General features: G+C 34.8%; 3 protein-coding genes and 1 pseudogene across 3 annotated transcripts; 3 read left to right on the top strand and 1 right to left on the bottom strand.

Annotated features, from left to right (window-relative positions):
- The first annotated feature begins 6,998 nt into the window (after positions 1 to 6,998).
- On the top strand, positions 6,999 to 7,786 carry LOC109132677 (uncharacterized; annotated as a pseudogene).
- Positions 7,787 to 10,554: 2,768 nt separating this feature from the next.
- Positions 10,555 to 11,072, top strand: LOC109132681 (uncharacterized). Its single transcript, XM_019244689.2, has one exon. The coding sequence runs from the start codon at positions 10,641 to 10,643 to the stop codon at positions 10,866 to 10,868; it is 228 nt and encodes a 75-aa protein (XP_019100234.1). The 5' UTR covers positions 10,555 to 10,640; the 3' UTR covers positions 10,869 to 11,072.
- Positions 11,073 to 13,516: 2,444 nt separating this feature from the next.
- LOC104780626 (aminoaldehyde dehydrogenase ALDH10A9, peroxisomal) lies at positions 13,517 to 17,513 on the top strand. Its single transcript, XM_010505136.3, has 15 exons — positions 13,517 to 13,769; positions 14,041 to 14,183; positions 14,265 to 14,345; positions 14,434 to 14,582; positions 14,813 to 14,905; positions 14,993 to 15,116; positions 15,236 to 15,301; positions 15,419 to 15,485; positions 15,701 to 15,777; positions 16,180 to 16,293; positions 16,430 to 16,507; positions 16,602 to 16,753; positions 16,842 to 16,902; positions 16,999 to 17,105; positions 17,280 to 17,513. The coding sequence occupies exons 1-15, from the start codon at positions 13,535 to 13,537 to the stop codon at positions 17,368 to 17,370; spliced, it is 1,638 nt and encodes a 545-aa protein (XP_010503438.2). The 5' UTR covers positions 13,517 to 13,534; the 3' UTR covers positions 17,371 to 17,513.
- LOC104780628 (E2F transcription factor-like E2FE) lies at positions 17,486 to 20,408 on the bottom strand. The gene is made up of 11 exons (XM_010505137.3): positions 19,862 to 20,408; positions 19,701 to 19,768; positions 19,566 to 19,618; positions 19,417 to 19,494; positions 19,257 to 19,310; positions 19,063 to 19,174; positions 18,776 to 18,843; positions 18,607 to 18,679; positions 18,435 to 18,496; positions 17,940 to 18,342; positions 17,486 to 17,856 (listed from the first exon to the last, which is right to left on the bottom strand). The coding sequence occupies exons 1-11, from the start codon at positions 19,999 to 20,001 to the stop codon at positions 17,756 to 17,758; spliced, it is 1,212 nt and encodes a 403-aa protein (XP_010503439.1). The 5' UTR covers positions 20,002 to 20,408; the 3' UTR covers positions 17,486 to 17,755.
- Between the last annotated feature and the right edge of the window lie 123 nt (positions 20,409 to 20,531).

The following is a 20,531-nucleotide window of genomic DNA, read 5'->3' as shown; positions in this document are numbered from 1 at the left end:
AATGGAACATCTCACTCTTCTTTTTGCCAAATTGTTCCGGTAAACCGAGATATTTGCCTCCGCCTCCATGATTAGGTATTTGCAAGATGTTTTTTAGACGATTTTGTAAATGAACCGGAACTCTTGATCCAAAAGTTATGAAGGATTTGTCAGTGTTTATCTTCTGACCAGAGTAATACTCATACACTTCTAAACCTTCCTTGATTGCTCTGCAATTTCGATTGTTTTCTTGGCAAAAGTATAAAGAGTCATCCACAAATTATAAGTGTGTTATTGGAGGAACACCATTGCCTATCCTTACACCTCTAATATCACCATCAGAAACTCTTGTTTTGATTAAATGGCTCATTATGTCTGCACAAAGGATAAATAGGTACGGTGATAAAGGGTCACCTTGTCTTATTCCACGTTCAGGAGTAACCATACCATGAGGTGAGCCATTAATGAGAATAGAGTAACTTACAGATCGGACAGAAGCCATGATCCACTGGATCCATTGTTTTGAGAACCCAAATAGTTGCATTGTGACCTCTAAGAAATCTCATTCAACCCTGTCATATGCTTTTGTTACATCTGTCTTGATGGCCATATAATTTTTGGATACCCTCTTTCTTGATTTTAGAGAATGCATGACCTCATGAGCAATCATGACATTGTTTGTTACCAATCTTCCTGGTATGAAAGCAGCTTGAGTATCAGAGACAATGTTATCTAAATGTTTATTTAGTCGATTAACCAGGCACTTGGATATAATCTTATATAACACATTGCACAGAGCTATAGGTCAATATTCTGAACAGGTTGTAGGCTCTATTGTTTTTGGAATAAGACATATATTAGTATGGTTGATGCCCGACTTCATGTACGACGTTTCAAAGAAATCACAAACTTCTTTAATTACATCAGTCCCTATGATATTCCAATAGTGTTTATAAAATCTAGCAGTGAGACCATCTGGTCTAGGGGCTCTGTCATCACCAATATGAAAAATTGCATCAAAAATCTCTGTGTCTGAAAACTCCTTTGTTAGATCCTCATTGATGGCCGAAGTTACCGTTGCAGGAAAATCTCCAAAGTCGATTGGAGAAACAGGAATTCTGCTGGAAGTGTAAATCTTTTTGAAATATTTTTGTGCTTGATCTCCAATGATTTTTTCATTTGTATGAAGTGTTTGGTCCTCATCCATGATGGTGGATATAAGATTCCTAGCATATCTATTTTTGTAGTGGCATGGAAAAAGCTTGTATTACGATCACCACAATGTAGCCATCGATTTCTACTTTTTGTGTGCCAATAGTACTCTTCATCTCTATATACCTTGGTGAGTTCATCATGTAATCTGGGTATGTGACGTCTTAGCATTTGATTTGTGCTCTCCACGGCTCTGTTCAGCTCTTTTTGATAGTAGTCAATTCTTCTAGCTGAGTTTATGTTTGTAGAATGTTTTCTTTTTGCTATAAAACGTCGACACAAGTTAATTTGATCACAGATGGAATAATAATTGTTTTCTTTACAATGGTTCCATCCTCGATCAACTGTTTGATCAAAGTTTTCGATCTCAATGAGTCGTTTGTCAAAACGGAATGGTTTGGCTGTGGCTTATTGCAGAGGGTGAATTGTTGTGAGGATTGGTTTATGATCTGAACCATTGAATTCTAAAAACTCAGCTTCAGCAGTTGGATATAGAGAAGCCCATTCAGAATTTATCATTACTCTGTCTAAGCAGCATTTGACAGTGTAATCTCTTCTTTCACCAACCCAAGAGAATCTATCACCTTTTGATCTTAAATCAACTAAATCACAGGTAGCAATCATATGGTTAAAACGCCGAAATGTCCAAGCCTCTCTTGGTGGTCCGCCAATCTTGTCCAAGTTGTTAGTTATCTCATTGAAGTCTCCTGCTAACATCCATGGACCAGACCGAGAAGATCCCAGTTGTTCTAAGTAATCCCAAAAGAAATGACGTTTACATTGCATAGGATTACCATAGACACCAGAAAAATAGAAAGCATTATTATTAAGACTGATGTGTACATCAATGATGCGTTCATCTTGATACAGGGGAGATATAGATACATCATTGGACCACATCAAAGCTAAACCTCCACTCCTACCTTGAGGGGCTTTGGTTATTAAGTTATTATATCCTAAAACAGAAGCAAAGTTACATACAATATCACTAGAGTTTAAAGTTTCACATAAGAAAAGTACATGTGGTTTTAAAATACGACATAAATGCTTATGTCTGCTTTGAGTCAGCGGCAAACAGATGCCCTGACAGTTCCAGACGAACCCCCCCCCCCCCCCCCCCCCCCGCGGCTCCGTTGAAACTGCTGATACTGTTGCATGAAGCTGCAGACTCTGCTTTTGTTCTCTTCTTGATCTGACTCAGGACCATCAGATCATCATTCGCCTCACAGTTGCGGTAGTAGTGTTCCAGATCACCATTCTTCCTCTTGTTACTCTTGGAGTGTGGAGAAACCTGAGTAGGCACCATGTCTGCAAATGAGATGTTTTGTTGGAATTTCCCTTTCTTAAATTTCTCCAAGAGGTAGCGGAGACGCTCAGCAGTAAGTTCGGTGTCTTCGAAAACACTTGGAGTGTAGGAATCATTCGATTCAGTGATGAGGAATTCCTTATCTTGTTGTACCGTTTGAACTCCTGGAATGTACCCTTCAGGAGCAATGGCGTTTAGAGGGGTTGTTGCATTGTCCATGCTCTCAGGGAACTGGTCCGGGTGGGGGAAGTATTCATCATCATCATTGCCATCTCCATCCTCATCATTTGGCAGATCATCAACCGGAGGATTGTCATTTGGAGGATCATCAAAGGAGAGAGGACATTCCTTCGCATCATGTGTCAAAGCACCATATTTTTGACAGAAATTTTTTAGACGCTCATAGCGAAATTTGAGGATTGTGTTTTTCCCGCCTGCAAATTGAAAGTTCCTCTGGAAACGAAGAGAGAGATCGTTGTTCCAGTTGATGCAGATTCTCACAAATTCCACCATGTTAGTATTCTCATTAAAATCAACATCTTCAACCGAGCCAAGTCTTGTTCCAATGTAGTTTACCATAGTGGATGTTAGATATTGGACTGGAATACCACGAACCTAAATCCAAAAGGAGATGAACTTCATTATCTCCTCAGTGATATTTGGATACCAGCGATGAACCGTCACCATCCAGTCATTGAAAGCCCACGGTCCTCAACGTCAAACCAAATTAAGGGTCTCCTCCGATTGAAAGAAAAACAGAACTTTCCCATCGCCAAGAACCCTTCCACGGCATGAATCGGCGAAGCCCCAAATCTTGGGCATTTGGTTGACAATTGCTCGTAGATTCTGTTTCTTCGGGTTGAGAACCAACACAATCAGAGAGAAGTGGTTAGTGTTTGCCGCATGACCACATAACTCCGGTGGTTTGGGAATGGGTTCATCGTTAATCCCCAAGTCGAGATTTTGAAGGTTTTTACGGATGTAGTCACTCATTTCTCGAGTATGAAAGATAGTAATGTGATTTGGAAGAATCCAACAGAAATTGAAGGTGCTTATATAGGATTTTGGTCATGGCGGTTTTTCCCGACGGTTACCAAACGAGGAAAACAGAAAAGAAAAACTGTTAACGGATAACCGTAACAGAGATAAACCGCCAAAACAATAACAGAATCTGTAATTAGATGTCGGAAAGAAACTCCAGATCGGAGAAGGAAGGGGGCAATGAAGAAAACGGGGATCGCCCCAGAGATCGCATTCAGAGCGAAAGATTGCCATGAACCGTCTCAGTTGATTCACTTACCCTTTTTTATTTGATTAATTAACGCTTATATATATTAGCTGTAATATATATTGTAGTACGTGTGATTTTAAAACATCTAATATAACAATCGATGCTTAAAAAAATTAAACTATTTAGATTATATTTAATTTGTTTTATTACTAAGCAACTTATAAGCAACTCACTAAAATACTTCAATGGAGATGACCTAAGTATCTATAGAATAGATAAACTGTATCATAATTCTTTTTTTAAGTGTCACACACCAATCAAGAAAATGTTTATTATAATAAAATTCTGATTAGTAAACAATTAAATGGACAGAGTATGTCATATGTTGCAAAAAAAATATTTTAAATATAGTGAATTTGGAGTACTTAGTTGATTTGTTTTTAACCTTTTTTATTCTCAAATGGTTGCCAATAAGACCTAAATAAAGTTTTATCATGCTCATAATTAAATATTCAAACATAAATAATCTTAAACATTGTTTAATATTACGAAGAAGGCTGATATTTTAGCACTTTTGAAGGGAAATTCCCAACTTCAAGAAACCTCATTTCTTTCCTTTTATCCTTCTCAATTGTTTTTCTTCGTTAAACCTCATTTCTTTCCTTTTATCCTTCTCAATTGTTTTTCTTCGTTGGTATATATATATGTTCAAAACAAATTGGCAGAAAGATAATTGCATTTGAGGTTACTTTTACAGGAAAATACCTCATTCTCTCCCTCTCTGGTTTCAAGGCACTGCCTTTCCTGATTTCATGATTTTGATTCCTCTGTCATTACCTTTTTTTATTGTCTCTCTGACTCTCATCACTTTATAATTTGATATTTAAAAAGGATAACTTATGGCATATACAAGGCATGGACTGCCAAAATTCCCCTCTTTAACTTAACCCAATAAAGCTTATGTTTTTTAAGTAGCAATTTAGTAATCTATTTATTCCCCAAATACAGTCACAAACAGCCTTTTCTTTCAGTCAGTAAATTTAGTTGACTAGAACTAGAAAGACAAAAACATATTCCTTCCGAAATTTAATAAACTTAAATAATAAATATATATACCGTGAGAGTTTGGGTAGGATCAGTAAAATAGTGAAATACTCCTTCTGTCCTGTTTTGGGATATTTTTTTATTACACAAAATTTGATGTTTTGTAAACTTTAAGAAGTAATCATTGAAAATATTTAAAATTTTGAATTGTTATTAGTTTAAAATTAAATAATATCTCTTTAGTCAAAGAAAAATATATTTAAACTCAATAATTATTGTTTTATTAAAATATGTAAAAGATTCTAAACATCAATTTTTTTGGAACAGAACGAGTACGGTATTGAGTAAAAAAAAGATTCATTCCTTTTTTCTATACCCGGAATGATATAGTTTTAGTTTTTCGATTAGAGTGTACACCTTGCTAAATCTGGTTTGCACACCTAATTGATGTTGACATGGCTAAGAGTACATTTCTAGTTGGACCAAATCATTCTAGTAGCTCAATAAACTGAAACATTTAAACTAATTGACTGTTAACATAGACTCATCAACTATTAACTAGTTTGAGTGAGTTACGGAGTTTGAGCCAATTAAAATAACTTGTTCAGAGTTTAAATGTACATTTTATTGTAACATAGTAATTGTTGTTTGAGATTAATACTGATACAACAGTAAAACTAACAAAGATTATGTTAGTAGCTTACAAATTTTAGTAAAAAAAATATAGTAAAAATTATAACCACCTAGAGAATAATAGCCAATTGAAACTGGCGTGCACTAGACTGAGGACTACATCAGTCTACAGCCTACTCTTACTGTAAATTGTAAAACTCGAACAAAACAATAAATTTAGCTATAGATCTTAATACGATTTGACGCAGTGGCAATTTAGCATATTTGTTGTAATTACAACTTAGAAATTCTACGACGACATGTCAAGTTTGGTGGAAAGAAACCTTTAACATAGAATATTATCGATATTAATCAATTAAAAGTAGGAAAATAAAGCAGTGAGATTGAACTGAAAAAGTTAGTTAATGGACATTCGACATAATGTTTTTGCATATGGAAAGAATATCCATGTGCTTTTAGAATAAGCCCGATCGATCAAAAAGTTTGATCCATCCTTTAACTTTTTCTTTCGTTACTTTTTAATTTATATGTAACTTACAAATAAGTAAATAACACACATTGGTGATCCCTTGGACTAATATGAGCAAACATCAATTGTACGTACATTGAAAAAAATAAAAGGAAACATCGATTTGGAAAAGAAAAAAAAAACAAAATACGTTGCGTTGAGTGTAAATTTTGTAAAAAGACCAAACTATCTGCTTCATTTTGAAACCAAACATTTAGCACAAGCTCTGGCTCGTAAATATTGGAGACTGGAGGATTTGTGTTACTCCACACTTCAGAGTAGAAAGTTTCCAAGATTCCATAACATCAAGAAAAAATATAAATATATTCTTTTTAAGATTTATATTTATGGTACGTAACACGATTTTGTTGGTTAGATGTCTTGATTATTTTTTTTCTTCTATAACCATGCATCATAGATCTTAGACTAAATTCTACACTAATCCATGAAGGTGTCTAAAGCCAGGGACTATTTTGTTACTTAAGACATACTACGCGCAGACAGTGGCAGGTCAAAGAGATTTGCACTGTCACGAAGATTTCTTAGAGCCAACATGTTAGTTATGAATATAGTGGAATTTGAACCTATATTTCCACATATGGAATATATTATATGTTTACATAGATTATTAAGCTCAATTCGATCAAGTTCGCTTATTTAAGGAATGCAAGAACCACAACAACAACAAAATAAATAGACGACGCAAGTATAAAATTATTATAAAAAAATAATAATAATGTATATAAGTTATTACTTAAACGTAATTGGTTGCAAAATCGAAATTAAAGTTTTGAAATGATAGATAAAGTATAAACCTCGTTTATTAAAAATATGCTAACTATGATTTTTTTTTTTTTTTGGACATCAAACTGAAATCATTTTTTTGCATGAAATTAATCCAAATATGTGATAAATAAAAGTATATGTACAACTATGGATAGACCCTAAAAGAAAAGGTAAATGTTAGAGAATATGTAAAAATAAAATAAAACTAGATATTAATACTTTTACTTTTTCCTCATGGAACATTAAATAGGCAATTGAAAAAAGTTGTACCCCTATGTCGCAAAGGCATTTCTGTCTCTCTATCCCTCTGCTCATAAATCTAGAGAGAGAAAGGCTCAAGGGCATAAGATAGGGTTACGATATTTCGAAGCCCACCAAAAAAAAAAAGAGAAGCTAGAAAACATTTTGTTCAAAGTAGTAATGATAATTTTCCTCCCCTACCTCTGACTTCCCTTCATCCCTCATCATCATTACAACCTCACTTCTCTCTCTCTCTCTCTCTACCTTCACTTTATCATGATGATAGTGATGATGGTAATTCATGTTCATCTTCGTCGTCTTCTTCTTCTTCTTCTTTCTCTTCACCTCCCAAGTCCCAATACCCAAGAAGAAGACATCAACACACAAACCAAAGATCAAGAATCCCAAGAAAAAGAAGATGAAGTAGTTGATTCTTATCATCATCAAGATTTTAAGATTAGGGTTCACCTTATCTCTCTCTACTTTTTCATTTAGATCCGTTCTTGATCATCATCTTATGTTTGTATCTTCATCCACGTGTGCGTACGAGAACCAAAAGGGGAATCAAGCGTCTCGGTCCGATCCTTCGCTGCTTCAAAGCGATCTTCATCTTGAAAATCACCAAATCAAGTGTGTTTTTTAATTATCTCTTTCTTGTCTTTTTTTTTGTGTTTCCTTTTCTTTTGACTACCTTTTGTATTTCTATTTACTTCTTCTTTTGTCTTCCGAATCTCTTTTTCGATTGCTGTTTTTGTTTAACTAATTTAGATTTCTGAATCTACATGTATCACTATATATCCCTATGTTCTTTTTCCGAATAATTCTACTCAAGAAATTATATTCCATATATAATGGTTATTATTTTAGAAGATGTGTTACCATGTAGTAATTGCTTGGATGATTGGATCAATAAAATTAACACGATATTTACATACATACTATTAGAACAAAAGCGATTCATTAAGAATATATAAGTATGTGTGTGAATGAATTCGTGGAGTTGTCGTTAATGATGCGTGTAAACACAATTATACACGAGCACATGTTTCTTAAAAAAACTAAGAAGATGAAGCATGTTCATGTCATATGCATATATAATATATCTTATCAATATAGTAGATCATTCCTTGCATACAAATGATTGTGTCTCTTGGTGTACTGTACAGTCCAAAAAGTTATGATGGCTAAGGTGACGATGAAATGTGTACGAACATAAATGCATTTCTCATAGTTTTCTCGTCTATCTAATATTTGAAAATAATGCACAGTATATTTTTTCAGCATTTTATTGCTCTTGTTTGTTTTTGTCGGTTTTGTCTCTGCACTCAAGCATCGAAGATCAAATAAATGTTTTTGTCATTGATTTCTCAGTTTAACTTTTACACAACATACTTAAATTATACGATTGTATATCCACACGGTACAACTAATGTGATGCTCGAATTGATATTTTGAATCACCATAATTAAAATTAAACACAAACTTTTGCATAATTAAACATAACTTATATATTTTTTGCTTTAAACCTTGTATGGCCTATTATTCCGTTTATCGTGTGTGCTCCCTTGTCGTTTTGCTTAAAGAATCAGCTTGCTTCCGGTAAAATCAATTGATAATATAGGCACTTTTTGGTTTATAATTTGTCCTTCTTGTATAATATTAATATAGGCCATCAGGTTTCATTTTGGGTTCCGGTTTAAGAGAATCAAAATTTGAAGAGAGAAAAGTTAAAAAAACAAAAAAAAATAATGACGTGAAAATGACTAGTTTTTTTTTTGTCATCTGAATTTATATTACAACTTAACAGATTACATCTCTTGAATACAAAAAAGTGAAGACAACGAAATCACCTAAGATTAAGCCCAAACAAGATAAGGCAACTTACACACTTCCAAAAACTCCAAAAACATTTATATTTATATTTATATTTATATAATGACTAGTTATCAATTATATATTTATATTTATATAATAGTACCTTAGAAGAGTGAGACTAGAAAAGTTATTGTAGACAATACCTTTAAAAGAGTGACTAAAAGTTGTTTAGTGTCTATACCAGTTAATTTGACCTGTCTTGCCAAATGTTTTATTTAACAGAAAACTAAAACTTCAACAGTGAATCATTTCATATTGCACAAGCAGTCAAACACAATGCACAACTTATCAAAAAATGATAATTTTAAAACTAACTAAAGGCATGTAATGTCTTATATACTAACAACGGGTAAGATACAAGAGAAATATAACATCATCAAGGCTGAAAAAAAAATATAACATCATAAGTTTTGTCTAATAAACATCAATAATGACAAAATTATCCATTTTATTCATTGAACAAAATGGATTTTAGTACGTTTAGGAAATATATATACTTTTGGAAAATATCTAGATCTGATTTTTAACTATTCATATCTATGTCTTTCGGAATACAGTAAATATTCAGATCTGTAAAAATAATGAAAATAAATTTTTTATTAAAATATTAAAATGATGAAAAATTAAAAATGTAAAATATGATATCATACAAATAATGAAAATATATTTTAATCTCATTTTATGTTAAAATTTATTTATATAATATAATTAAAGTTTTCGGATTTTGATATCAAGAACTTAAATGAGAATACAAATCCTAGATTAGAGTATCTAAATCTGGATTCAGTCATGTGAATATCCAAGTTTACGAAACGGATTGGAATGGATTTCAGGTCAGTTCTCAGATCCTCGAATATAATTACACCCTTACTAATTAATAGCCATACTTTTGCAACTCACATTAACCTAATGGTTTTTTCTTTATATTGTTATCTACATATAAGTCTACTAAAAATATTGAAACTTTTTTTATCTTCTTTTAATTCAATATGTTATCACTATCTAATTTTGAAGTGTTCAAGCTATCTTCTAATGTTTTGGTTGATGTAATTGTTACACTTCTTTACTTAGATGTAAAATTTATTCGGTATTAATCTTTGCATTTGAATAGCTTTGTTATAACATATTGATTGATATGGGGACCGGACAAAAAATTCGTCGACCTTGCAGATTTTGCACCGAACTAGACCAGGCCTGGTTTGCCTGATTAACCATAACTATCCATGTAAAACTATCAAATTGAAACCCATATACTGTAGTAGCAACTAGCAAATATGTGAATGGAAACCCATAATGGGGATGTTTGATGAGAGGCCCACAGTTTTTACTTAACCAGCCCCCTAATTAGTGACGTGTAGATAAAGTTGGGTTTTTGCTAATCAGGAAACAAATTTGTAGAAAAAGGGATTTACTGCATTTACAGAAGAAGTCAAAACTAAATTCTAAAGAGGAATAGACTCTAGAAAGTCAAACAATCAAAAGATACCAACACAAGAATTGCATTAATTAAATAAATTACTTAGGAAAAGATAATTACATATACACGAAATCTAAATAGAGAAGATTTACTTCTTCTATGGTACTTTTAATTTAATGTACACCAACGTCACCAATAATTAAGATTAGCTATTATCTTTATTTTTGGTCAAAGATTAGCTTTTAATTTGTTAACTAATTTATAAACATTAAAATTACTTCTCTATCAAACCAAACCCTATAAAACGTGTGGCTTTGTTACTAATCACGATTTAATTAAACAAATACATTGTCTCACTCTCACCTAATCAAATCTTTTTTCCTCTCTCTCTCTCTCTCTTTCATACAATATGGAGAAAAATTCTTGGGCCGATCAGTGGGACAACAACAATCAATCGTCGGGAAAAACAACGGACGGCGGCGGAGGTCCGTCGGGGAAATACAAAGAGAAAGTGGGGGCTGGATTAGAGAAGACTAAAGCGGTTGCGAGTTCGGGGTTGAAGAAGGTTAAGATAGGAACGTCTTTGGGTTTTAATTGGGTTAAAGACAAGTATACCAAAACCACCACTAAGAATTGATTCGTATCTTTTTTTTTTTTGTAACAATAAAATAATATGTCTTGATTCTTATTTTCTTCTTAATGATCGGAGGTATTTAAAGACTTATGAAAAAATTGATTTGGATTGGTGTGTTATATATTTTATGGTTCCGTGGAAATGAGGTGATCAATTGTTTGATTTGTGAAGATTGGAGAATTTTATATACCTTTTTTTTCTTGGGTAGAACATACCTTTTATTTTAATTCGATTAACAAAAGAAGGAAGAGAGAAAAATCTGTATAGTTTGATTATATTGGCAAGACTTTTAATAAACTTAAACTTTATGAAGACTAGAGATTTAATTCCACTTAAAAGTGGTTTTGTGTTGGTTTTCAATATCAATTTTTTTAATTGTCAAAATAGATTACCTTGGAAAGGTAGAAACTAGACCAGATAAAATTTGCTCATAATGAGCAAACCCAAAATCTTTGTAAACCTTAAATCAGAAAGTATCATACACATTGTTTACAATCCATAAAATGAATTTAAACTACCAGAATAAAAAATAACAGTTAACAAGGTTATGTGTTTTTTTGGTTATTACAACAATTTGCATAAGTAAAATAATTTTTTTAAAAACTTAAAAGCCCAAAACTTGAAATCAATAATGAAATATCGGAATTTTTTTTTTAAGCGGTGAAAAATAGATATAAGCATATCAAGTTCGAAAGAAAATTGATAAATACTGTATGTATTTTCATTACGATCATTTTTTGCTTGGGATAGGAAGGCCAAAAACACTATGGTGTTTGCTACTTGCTACTTGCCACTTGCTAGGCACCAATATTGGATTTTGGACGGTCAAAGCACTATGGTGGTGGTCGGTGGAGGTGTGGTGCCGGATTGTGGACAATACGAGCCAAAAGGCTCCCATAATTAAGAGTGCCACTGTCACCTCTCAGACGTATTATTTAGGGACGCAAACTACTTGTAGCACAACCTCTTGAATTATTGGATTCGTATATATTAATCATAGCTTATATAACTGCTCTATAAATTTATCTCACAATCTATATACTTATTTCATCATTTAAATAAATTATTTATTAGAACATACTTAATAGCTAAATGGATATAAGATCATCTTCATTGGTAGTTACTTTCCCAAATATTTTTTATTAAAAATTAATAAAATAATATAAAAAGAAGAGAGAATGGAAGAGAAGGATGCTTAAAGTGTTTAGAAAGAATTGTTGCTCAGTTTATTTCTACACTTGTCAGTTTCTCAATAGATTTTTTTTTTGTCAACAATAGATTAGCTCAAATGAGCCAATAGGAGAGAATATTATTTACATACATAATACTATGCGGAGATGTACGCGCATGGCGTGCCAAACGATCCGCTTTTACATTTGCATTTCTAGAAACAAAAGATAAGGAAAAAGAAAAAAATTCTTCCCTGTCTATCTTGATATCGTCGAGGTATGTCGAGAACGCCGGCTAGTCATGTGGCGAAGACACCATCTTCACCAAGTTTGAACAGTCTGAGTAGAAAGCCACGTCACGGTAGTCATGCCCGATCATACACCGCATAACCCACATGAAAGCTTCGACCTCGGCATGCAAGGGGGAAAGACTCTGTCGGAAATTAATAGCACCCATATTTGGCGTCGGATCCTGAAGCTAGGAACAGAACCATCCTACGCCGGTAAACGAATCACCCGCTTTCCAAGATCCATCAATGAAGCACCAATAGCCTAAGAAACAAGTTGGAAGTGAGACGGCAGCCACTCTCATCCGAGCGGTGGGGTCCAAAGGGTGGCATGTGGAAATATCATCCTCCCCTTCTTCCTGAGCCTTCTGCCATGCTAACGCCTCGCCTTCTGTTGCCCGAATCACTTGCTCTGGCCGTTCATCCACATTCTCTGGCTGTTCATCCACATTCTCAAAAACCCGTGCGTTTCGCGCTTTCCATATATACCATAAAATTCAAGGGAAAACTGACACATGGGTGGTCAGACTCCTAGTACCCAAAAAATAATCCACATTGGTATACACGGACTCCATTGGAAAGGAGTGTGGTCCGACTAGTACCTGAGATAATGCCCAAATCTGACGCGCCGGTGGACAAAGAAACAAAGCATGATTATTACAATATTAATTTTTTTTTAGCAACGCTAAAAAGACTTTTAAGCAACCTCGAATTGAGATAAACTTTTATTATTACATTAATAAACATTTATATAAATACGAAAATGTTAACTGCAATTTAACAAAAATTACTGAAGGAAATAGTTAAAACTTTGAAAACTTTAAGGGTGTGAATGGTTGCAGCGGTTGGGACGGACAAATGCATCTGCCGACTGGACCGCTTTTTATTTACCATTCAGCAAATGTAGTTCGCAGTGGTACGGTCCAAATAAAGCAAAGACAAGACCGCTGCGGACCAACTGCGGACCGCTTTTACATACAAATAGAGTTGGTCCGCAGCGGTCTGTACTCCATCCCAAAAATAGAACGATCCAGACCGCAGACGGATTTGGCCGCCTGACCACAATAACTATTCAAAGCCTAAAATTAATTTACAATCTTAAGTCTTAACAATACAATTCTTTCATCAATTTTATTAAATAAAACAATTTTATAATTATTATAAGAGAACATGTGTCAGATAAAATCTGAAAAAAAAAAAAAAAAAAAAAGACATGTGTCAGATAAAATCATCTTATATAGAACAAAAACTGAAAAAAAAAAGGCAATTCAGTCCAACGATCCATCATTACTTTTCTTCTTTCTTTCACGACCTCTCTAGTAGCAGCAGAGTAACAATAATGGCGATCACGGTGCCGAGACGCCAACTCTTCATCGGCGGTCAATGGACTGAGCCCGTTCGCCGTAATACTCTCCCTGTTGTCAATCCCGCTACCGAAGACATCATCGGTACTTTTTTTTTTGGTTTGTTTTGCTCACTTTTTTGAACTGGATCAATCCGAGTTTTCGATTCAATCCATCGATATCGGAACTATGCATTTCCCGATTTTACTTTAGGTTCGCTAATTCATAACGTGAAATGATCATGATTTCTTCTGTGACAGCTCGCTTCGTGTTTTTCTTGTTTATGAACTAGATCGGAACTTGTTTATTGCGTTAGATCTATGGAATTTTATATGTAGGTTAAGTTTCTTAAACTGAGATTGGTGGTTGTTTCTAGGTTATATTCCAGCTGCAACTTCTGAAGATGTGGAGCTCGCTGTGGAAGCTGCTAGGAAAGCATTTACTAGTAACAACGGAAAGGATTGGGCTAGAGCAACTGGGGCTGTTCGTGCCAAATACTTGCGTGCTATTGCTGCCAAGGTTAACAATGACTTAATGAATATCTGTGTTTCAATTCTCTCTTAGCTGTTTTTGTTGTCATATGCAAATATCCATATCCAGGTAATTGAGAGAAAGTCTGAACTAGCTAATCTTGAGGCTATTGATTGCGGTAAACCTTTAGATGAAGCGGCATGGGACATGGTATTCTCTCACACTTTGCTGTTGTGTACATTTGGGAATTTTTTTGTGATTCAAATGTCATACGGTGGTTGCTTGTAACCCTTTGCAGGATGATGTTGCTGGATGTTTTGACTATTATGCTGACCTTGCTGAAGGCTTGGATGCAAAGCAGAAGGCCCCTCTTTCTCTTCCGATGGATACTTTTAAGGGTTATGTTCTCAAGGAACCTATTGGTGTGGTTGGGCTGATTACTCCATGGTATTTTTCGTTGACCATGTTCCTAAAACTACATTTATGGTGACATTTTTGAATCTAACCGAGTCCCTCAAATCATTGTATATAATTTTTCTTTGTCGAGTTAGCGGAGTTAGCTTTACATATTTAGATCACATTGAATTGTCAAGTATTCTTTCTTCCCTTTTAGACAGACCGTATGTTAGAAACACTACCACGTATCAGGCAGCTAATAATTTATATTTGTGTTGAAGGAATTATCCGTTACTGATGGCTGTCTGGAAGGTAGCTCCTTCACTTGCTGCTGGGTGCACGGCAATACTAAAACCTTCAGAGTTGGCCTCCCTGTACGTATTTGATATTTGTTGACATCATATCTAACCAGTTCAACTCTTAGTTCATGAACTCGCCAATCTGATCCGGTTTTACTTAAGGACATGTTTGGAGCTCGCTGATATTTGCCGCGAGGTGGGTCTGCCACCTGGTGTTCTTAATGTTCTGACTGGTTTAGGAACTGAAGCAGGTGCTCCACTGGCATCGCATCCACATGTTGACAAGGTCTGATTATAGTCAGTTTTATCCTTACCAGTATCCTGGAAGTCAAACAATTGTAGATAGAGCAGTTATTCTTGCTTTTTCTAGGTTAGTTGAAGTATTGATATTTTAACCTTTACCAGATTGTATTCACTGGAAGCACAACAACCGGAAGCAGCATTATGACTTCCGCTGCCAAATTGGTTAAGGTAAGTCCAAGTGTCCTTGTTGCTTTCCTTTGGAACTAGTATCTATCTGGGATTTGTTTATCTTGACCTATGAATTTTCGGGGTATGTGCATGATTCTTGTATTTTTCATTCCACAGCCTGTTTCCTTGGAGCTTGGGGGGAAAAGCCCTATCGTTGTCTTTGATGATGTTGATATTGATAAAGGTGGGTACTTTTGGAACCTTAAGAAAACCATGCTATATGTATTCTTTTTTTTTTTTTTGAATAAATGTTAAATTATATTAAAAAGAAAAATAACTGTTTTACAACTAGTGCAACACTTTTTGAAGTCAGAGAGTTTAAAAAATGAGAAGTAAATCATAGCTATATGTATTCTAAACTATTGGTTTGATTAGTGACTACACTTCTGTTCTAAACAGCTGTGGAATGGACTATGTTTGGCTGTTTCTGGACGAATGGGCAGATTTGCAGTGCCACATCTCGACTTCTCGTGCATGTAAGTGAGCAATAATCTGCAATAGTCTCGGATCTTAATTTCTCCACCGAACTGAACATGATACATGTTATCCTTTATCACAGCCAAAACTGCTCTCTAGAGAAGCTATATATTATATAATTGAAGTTTTGCTTTGGAAATTAAATTATAATTATGTAGTCTACTCTAGTCATAAAACAAAGTAAAAAGTTTAACGTCTCCTTTACATGAAACCACCAATGCAAAGGTAAACAGTTTCAGTCTATGTTTAATTGTAAGACTGGTCATCAGAAATGATAAATTGCGGATTAGTATCAGTGATCATAGGACCTTGGAAACCCCTGATATAAGTAGGACAGAGAAGCTTTACTATACGTTTTGTGTACTGTTATTTTCATTAAACAAAATCTGGGGAAATGTCAGGAAAGGATTGCTGATGAATTTTTGGACAAGCTGGTAAAGTGGACAAAGAACATTAAGATTTCAGATCCTTTCGAAGAAGGCTGTAGGCTTGGTCCTGTTGTCAGCAAAGGACAGGTAATATTGCTGAACAAAATTGAAATTCTCAAGAATCAACACCTTAATCCTCCAAAAACCCTCTTATCTGTCAATTTGGGTTAATCACGAAAACAATTTAGACTCTAGGCGAGCCTTACATCTTAATCCTATGCAGTACGAGAGAGTTCTGAAGTTTGTCTCAAACGCTAGGAATGAAGGTGCAACTGTCCTTTGTGGAGGAGTTCGTCCCGAGGTACATTACAGATATAGACTAACCTTCAATGTATGTCCAAGTACTATCTAGAGCCCGTAGCATTTACAATGTTTTTTTTGTTTATGTTCTGAAGCATTTGAAGAAAGGATACTTTGTTAAACCTGCAATTATTTCAAATGTGACTACTTCAATGGAAATCTGGAGAGAGGAAGTCTTTGGTCCTGCTCTGTGTGTCAAAACATTCTCCACCGAGGATGAGGCAATCCAGCTGGCAAATGACTCTCAGTGAGTTTAGATTTTTCTACTTATCTTGAAGTAGAACTTCACTGATGATGTATTAAATCTTATGCCTGACTTTATTTGTATTTTGCAGATATGGATTAGCCGGTGCAGTATTATCAAATGATCTGGAGCGGTGTGATCGTGTTAGTAAGGTGTGTATTTACTATCAAAAATAAGAATCAGTAACTGCACGGATCTCATGATTAAACTTCATCTCTTAAGTTAAATCGTAATCATTGCGTTTTCAGGCTTTCCAGGCGGGAATAGTATGGGTCAACTGCTCTCAGCCATGCTTCTGCCAAGCTCCGTGGGGTGGAACCAAACGCAGTGGATTTGGCCGTGAATTAGGAGAATGGTAAGTCTCTTTCTTTTGCTATAAATGTGAAAAGATTACCAGAACATTCAAAACAATAGCTCCCTCTGCAATTAGATGGAATTGTATCCATAGTCACTTAAACCTTGTTAGTTACAAAATTTGGTTATATTTTTGACTTGGTGTTGAAATTGAAACATATTTGCTTCATTGCAGGGGACTTGAGAACTACTTGAGTGTGAAGCAGGTGACTCAGTATATCTCTGATGAACCATGGGGATGGTACAAACCTCCTTCCAAGCTCTGAGACAAACACTACTTCCTATTATTTCCTTAGAACATGTACTAATGAGTGTATTATACCAATAAAAGCAAGAGACCCTTGAGAAATGGAATTGCTACTTTAATAAATTCTACAAAAATGGAAAATAAGATGAGATGTGATATTTATTTTTGTTTCTTTTAAAACGATATACCATACATCTTTGAAAAACTGGCATCATAATCAAGCAAGAGATGAGCAGTAACTTCAGAAGGCAAAGAGGGTATGCAATCTGTGAATTAATATCGGATTCTTGCAGTTACAATTGTGTGGAGAAACTAAACCACAGTGATCAAAAGAAACGACTCTTGAAGCTCTATACGAATGATGATGTTCAAAGGTAAGAGAAGAAGAAGAAGAAGATAAAGATCTAACGGTGCTGTGATGCATTAGGCAATGGATTCTTCTGGATGACTTCGCTGTACCATGTGTTCCAAGCATCCATGTAATGGGAAAATAAGTCTTTCAAAACTGAAATTGGTTAAGAACAGAGTTAATTTCATTGTGTTCGTTTTATAGAAAACTATCAAATGGATGTGTGAATAAACATGCACCTTGGTTTTGGTAAGAGGGATGGTGATCCGAAACCAGATTCTCAACATCAAAAGCTCTCCTAGAGTTGTCCTCCAAAACAGCTGTTGGATATGTACCAGTGCCTGGAGCAAAAGGACCAAACTGGTAACCTGTTGATCCATGTCTTGATTCATAAACATCAAAGCTTTTATTATAAGAACTCTCTGCTGTTGAGTGTTTTTTCATCTTTAGCCTTCTCTCTGTAGCATTATCTTGGGACGAAGATGATGATTTACTTCTTTTGACATTGACATTTGTCAGATCAGTTCCAAAAGCTCTTTTTCTCGACTCCATTTGCAGCAAATCGCTGCTCAGTGTGAAAGTAGGTTCACCATTGTATCCCAACCACTTAAAAGCTGGTTTTCGAGAATCTAAGGTGTGAGTCTGTCCCCATAGAAGATAGCAGTTAGACTAATTAACAGCTACATAACATAGATGGTTTGTAAACGCTGCAGCTATGAAAGTTCTTGGTTTACCTTCTCGATGAGATTCATAGATGACAAGACATTCGCAATATCATAAAGTCGCCTCACTTTTGCTGCATAAAAGCAATTAATGTGTCATCAAACACAGATCAATTTGTTTCAAGCGAGTATGCAACATAACAAAAAAAGAGTAGTCCAAAAGTCACAAGATGAAGATAATTACTTCGCATTATTGATGTATTGTGGGCATCACCAAGCAGTAATTTTGCAGCCTCGTCAAGGGAGATGATCCTAGCCTAAACAGTTGAACACATTTAAAACAAAATATTTAGTAACATTGGTGCAAAACACTTTTAGTTGATAAATTGAAATCATTGAACTTTCTCACTTACTTCAGAGCAAATAAAGAGCTTGATAAAGTTCTGCGTAAGCAGTCCTAAAGATTTCTCTCGTCGGTTATCTATCACACATAACCAACCAACAAAAATGTCAAGGAATCCACATTATTATTTCTCACAACTCATATCTGTTCGTTTGACATAAAAGTCCAGTTCCACTTTATTATATATATGACAAGAAGGCTGATGATTCTAACCTAGAACTTGGCACATCAGTAAACGTAATTGCAATTGAACTAAACCCCAAACACACGATAAGTACAACACATAAAAAGCAGTACCTAATTTTGGCGAATCTGAAGATTGGGGAAGAGAGCCAGGTTTTGAACTATCGGTCTGGCTACTAGAATGAGGCTGAGAAGACTCTTCGTCATCATCCTCATCATCAGATCCCTGAAAGTACGGAACTTTAAGCATTAGAATCTCTGAAAGACAAAAAGTAGATCAAAAGAAACCTAAATCCAAAGTCACTTACTTTAACATTCTCATTGACATAGAAACGGTGAAAAGTGTCCTTAACCGCCTCCTCCTGCATCAGGAACACTTCCTATGAGTATATATGCAAATCAAATTGCCACAACTTACACAAAATTGAGATTGAATCCAAATACAAACAAACGAAGATAAGAACTCACTTGAAGCTCCTTCAAAGCTGCTGGAATTGCGGCAAACCCTTTCCACGTATACTGATTCTTTGCTCTTCTTGTTAAAACCTAAATTAGACCAAACTCTTTTCTAAGCAAAAACATAACAACACAGAGATTTAAGAAAATTAAAATCTCACCCCAACACTCTCGAGAACATTAACAATATCATAGATTCGTCGTCTCTCGACTCCTGAAACAAACCCCAAAATCAACAACAAATTAAAAGATGTAATTCAAAAATTCAAAAACACACACACAAAGTGGGGCAATACCTAATTTGAAGGCAGCGTCGTCAAGCCCAATCGTGTCAATCCCATCTCGATTATACAAAGCTAAGAAACTGAGAGAAACAAATTAAAAAATCAGACCAAACTCAAAAAAAAAAAAAAAAAAAAACTTGATGGGTTTTGTAAAAAAAAAAAAAGGAACAAACTTGGTACAAAGAAGACCCAAAGACTTCTGTTTCCGACTATAAGAATGGTGTAACTGTAAATAAGAAGAAGATTCCGGCATGTAAACAGGTGAAGAAGAAGTAATCGGCACAATGGATCTTTCCGGCGGTAGATCTGACATGATTGGCGGAACCAATGGATGGGATTGAGAATTTGAGAAATTTGTTGGAAAATTTTGGAGGGATTTTAAAAACGCAAAAGAAAGAATGGGGGGAAGAATTTGGGAAGGTACGTTAAAAAAGCTTGAGCGCCAATTTGAATTTCTTTGGCTCCTCTCCTTCCTTCGTACATTTTTACTCTCACTCCTCCCAAAATTTTTGGTAAAGCTGAAACCTTTACGGTTTTCTTCTCGGTTCAGTTCTGAATCTTTTCGATTTGTTTGGTCGGTTATGAAAATTTCTTACCATATGTTTCGGATTCTGTTCCAACTTTTCTCATTTCTATATCCCATAATTAGATTAGATGCATTGAAATAACACATTTTGAATCCAATATTATATGGTAACAATATATAAACTATCTCTTTTTGGATGAATTTTTTCTCTTTTGAATTCGAAAGTAAAGTACTTGTAAGGGGTTTTGGTTATTGTACAATTTGGTCTAAATTTCGGTTTTGGTTTGATCTGGTTTTTGGAAAGTTTAAACCTTTTA

The sequence above is a fragment of the Camelina sativa genome, chromosome 4 (genome assembly GCF_030686135.1).
Source record: "Camelina sativa cultivar CO46 ecotype springtype chromosome 4, ASM3068613v1".
Taxonomy (NCBI): domain Eukaryota; kingdom Viridiplantae; phylum Streptophyta; class Magnoliopsida; order Brassicales; family Brassicaceae; genus Camelina; species Camelina sativa.
Note: the sequence above shows the minus strand (reverse complement) of the source record. Positions and strands in the feature narration are given on the sequence as shown.

What these genes read in the sequence shown, in the direction of transcription:
- LOC104780626 (XM_010505136.3), top strand. Translation starts at nt 13,535, where the DNA reads ATGTGTCAGATAAAATCATCTTATATAGAACAAAAACTGAAAAAAAAA. An exon ending in TGCGTGCTATTGCTGCCAAG is followed by an intron (nt 14,184 to 14,264) that starts GTTAACAATGAC and finishes ATCCATATCCAG; the next exon opens with GTAATTGAGAGAAAGTCTGA. An exon ending in CCGCTGCCAAATTGGTTAAG is followed by an intron (nt 15,302 to 15,418) that starts GTAAGTCCAAGT and finishes TTCATTCCACAG; the next exon opens with CCTGTTTCCTTGGAGCTTGG.
- LOC104780628 (XM_010505137.3), bottom strand. Translation starts at nt 20,001, where the DNA reads ATGTCAGATCTACCGCCGGAAAGATCCATTGTGCCGATTACTTCTTCT. An exon ending in TTGGGTCTTCTTTGTACCAA is followed by an intron (nt 19,769 to 19,861) that starts GTTTGTTCCTTT and finishes TGTTTCTCTCAG; the next exon opens with TTTCTTAGCTTTGTATAATC. An exon ending in TCCCTCTTACCAAAACCAAG is followed by an intron (nt 17,857 to 17,939) that starts GTGCATGTTTAT and finishes AACCAATTTCAG; the next exon opens with TTTTGAAAGACTTATTTTCC.
- LOC109132681 (XM_019244689.2), top strand. Translation starts at nt 10,641, where the DNA reads ATGGAGAAAAATTCTTGGGCCGATCAGTGGGACAACAACAATCAATCG.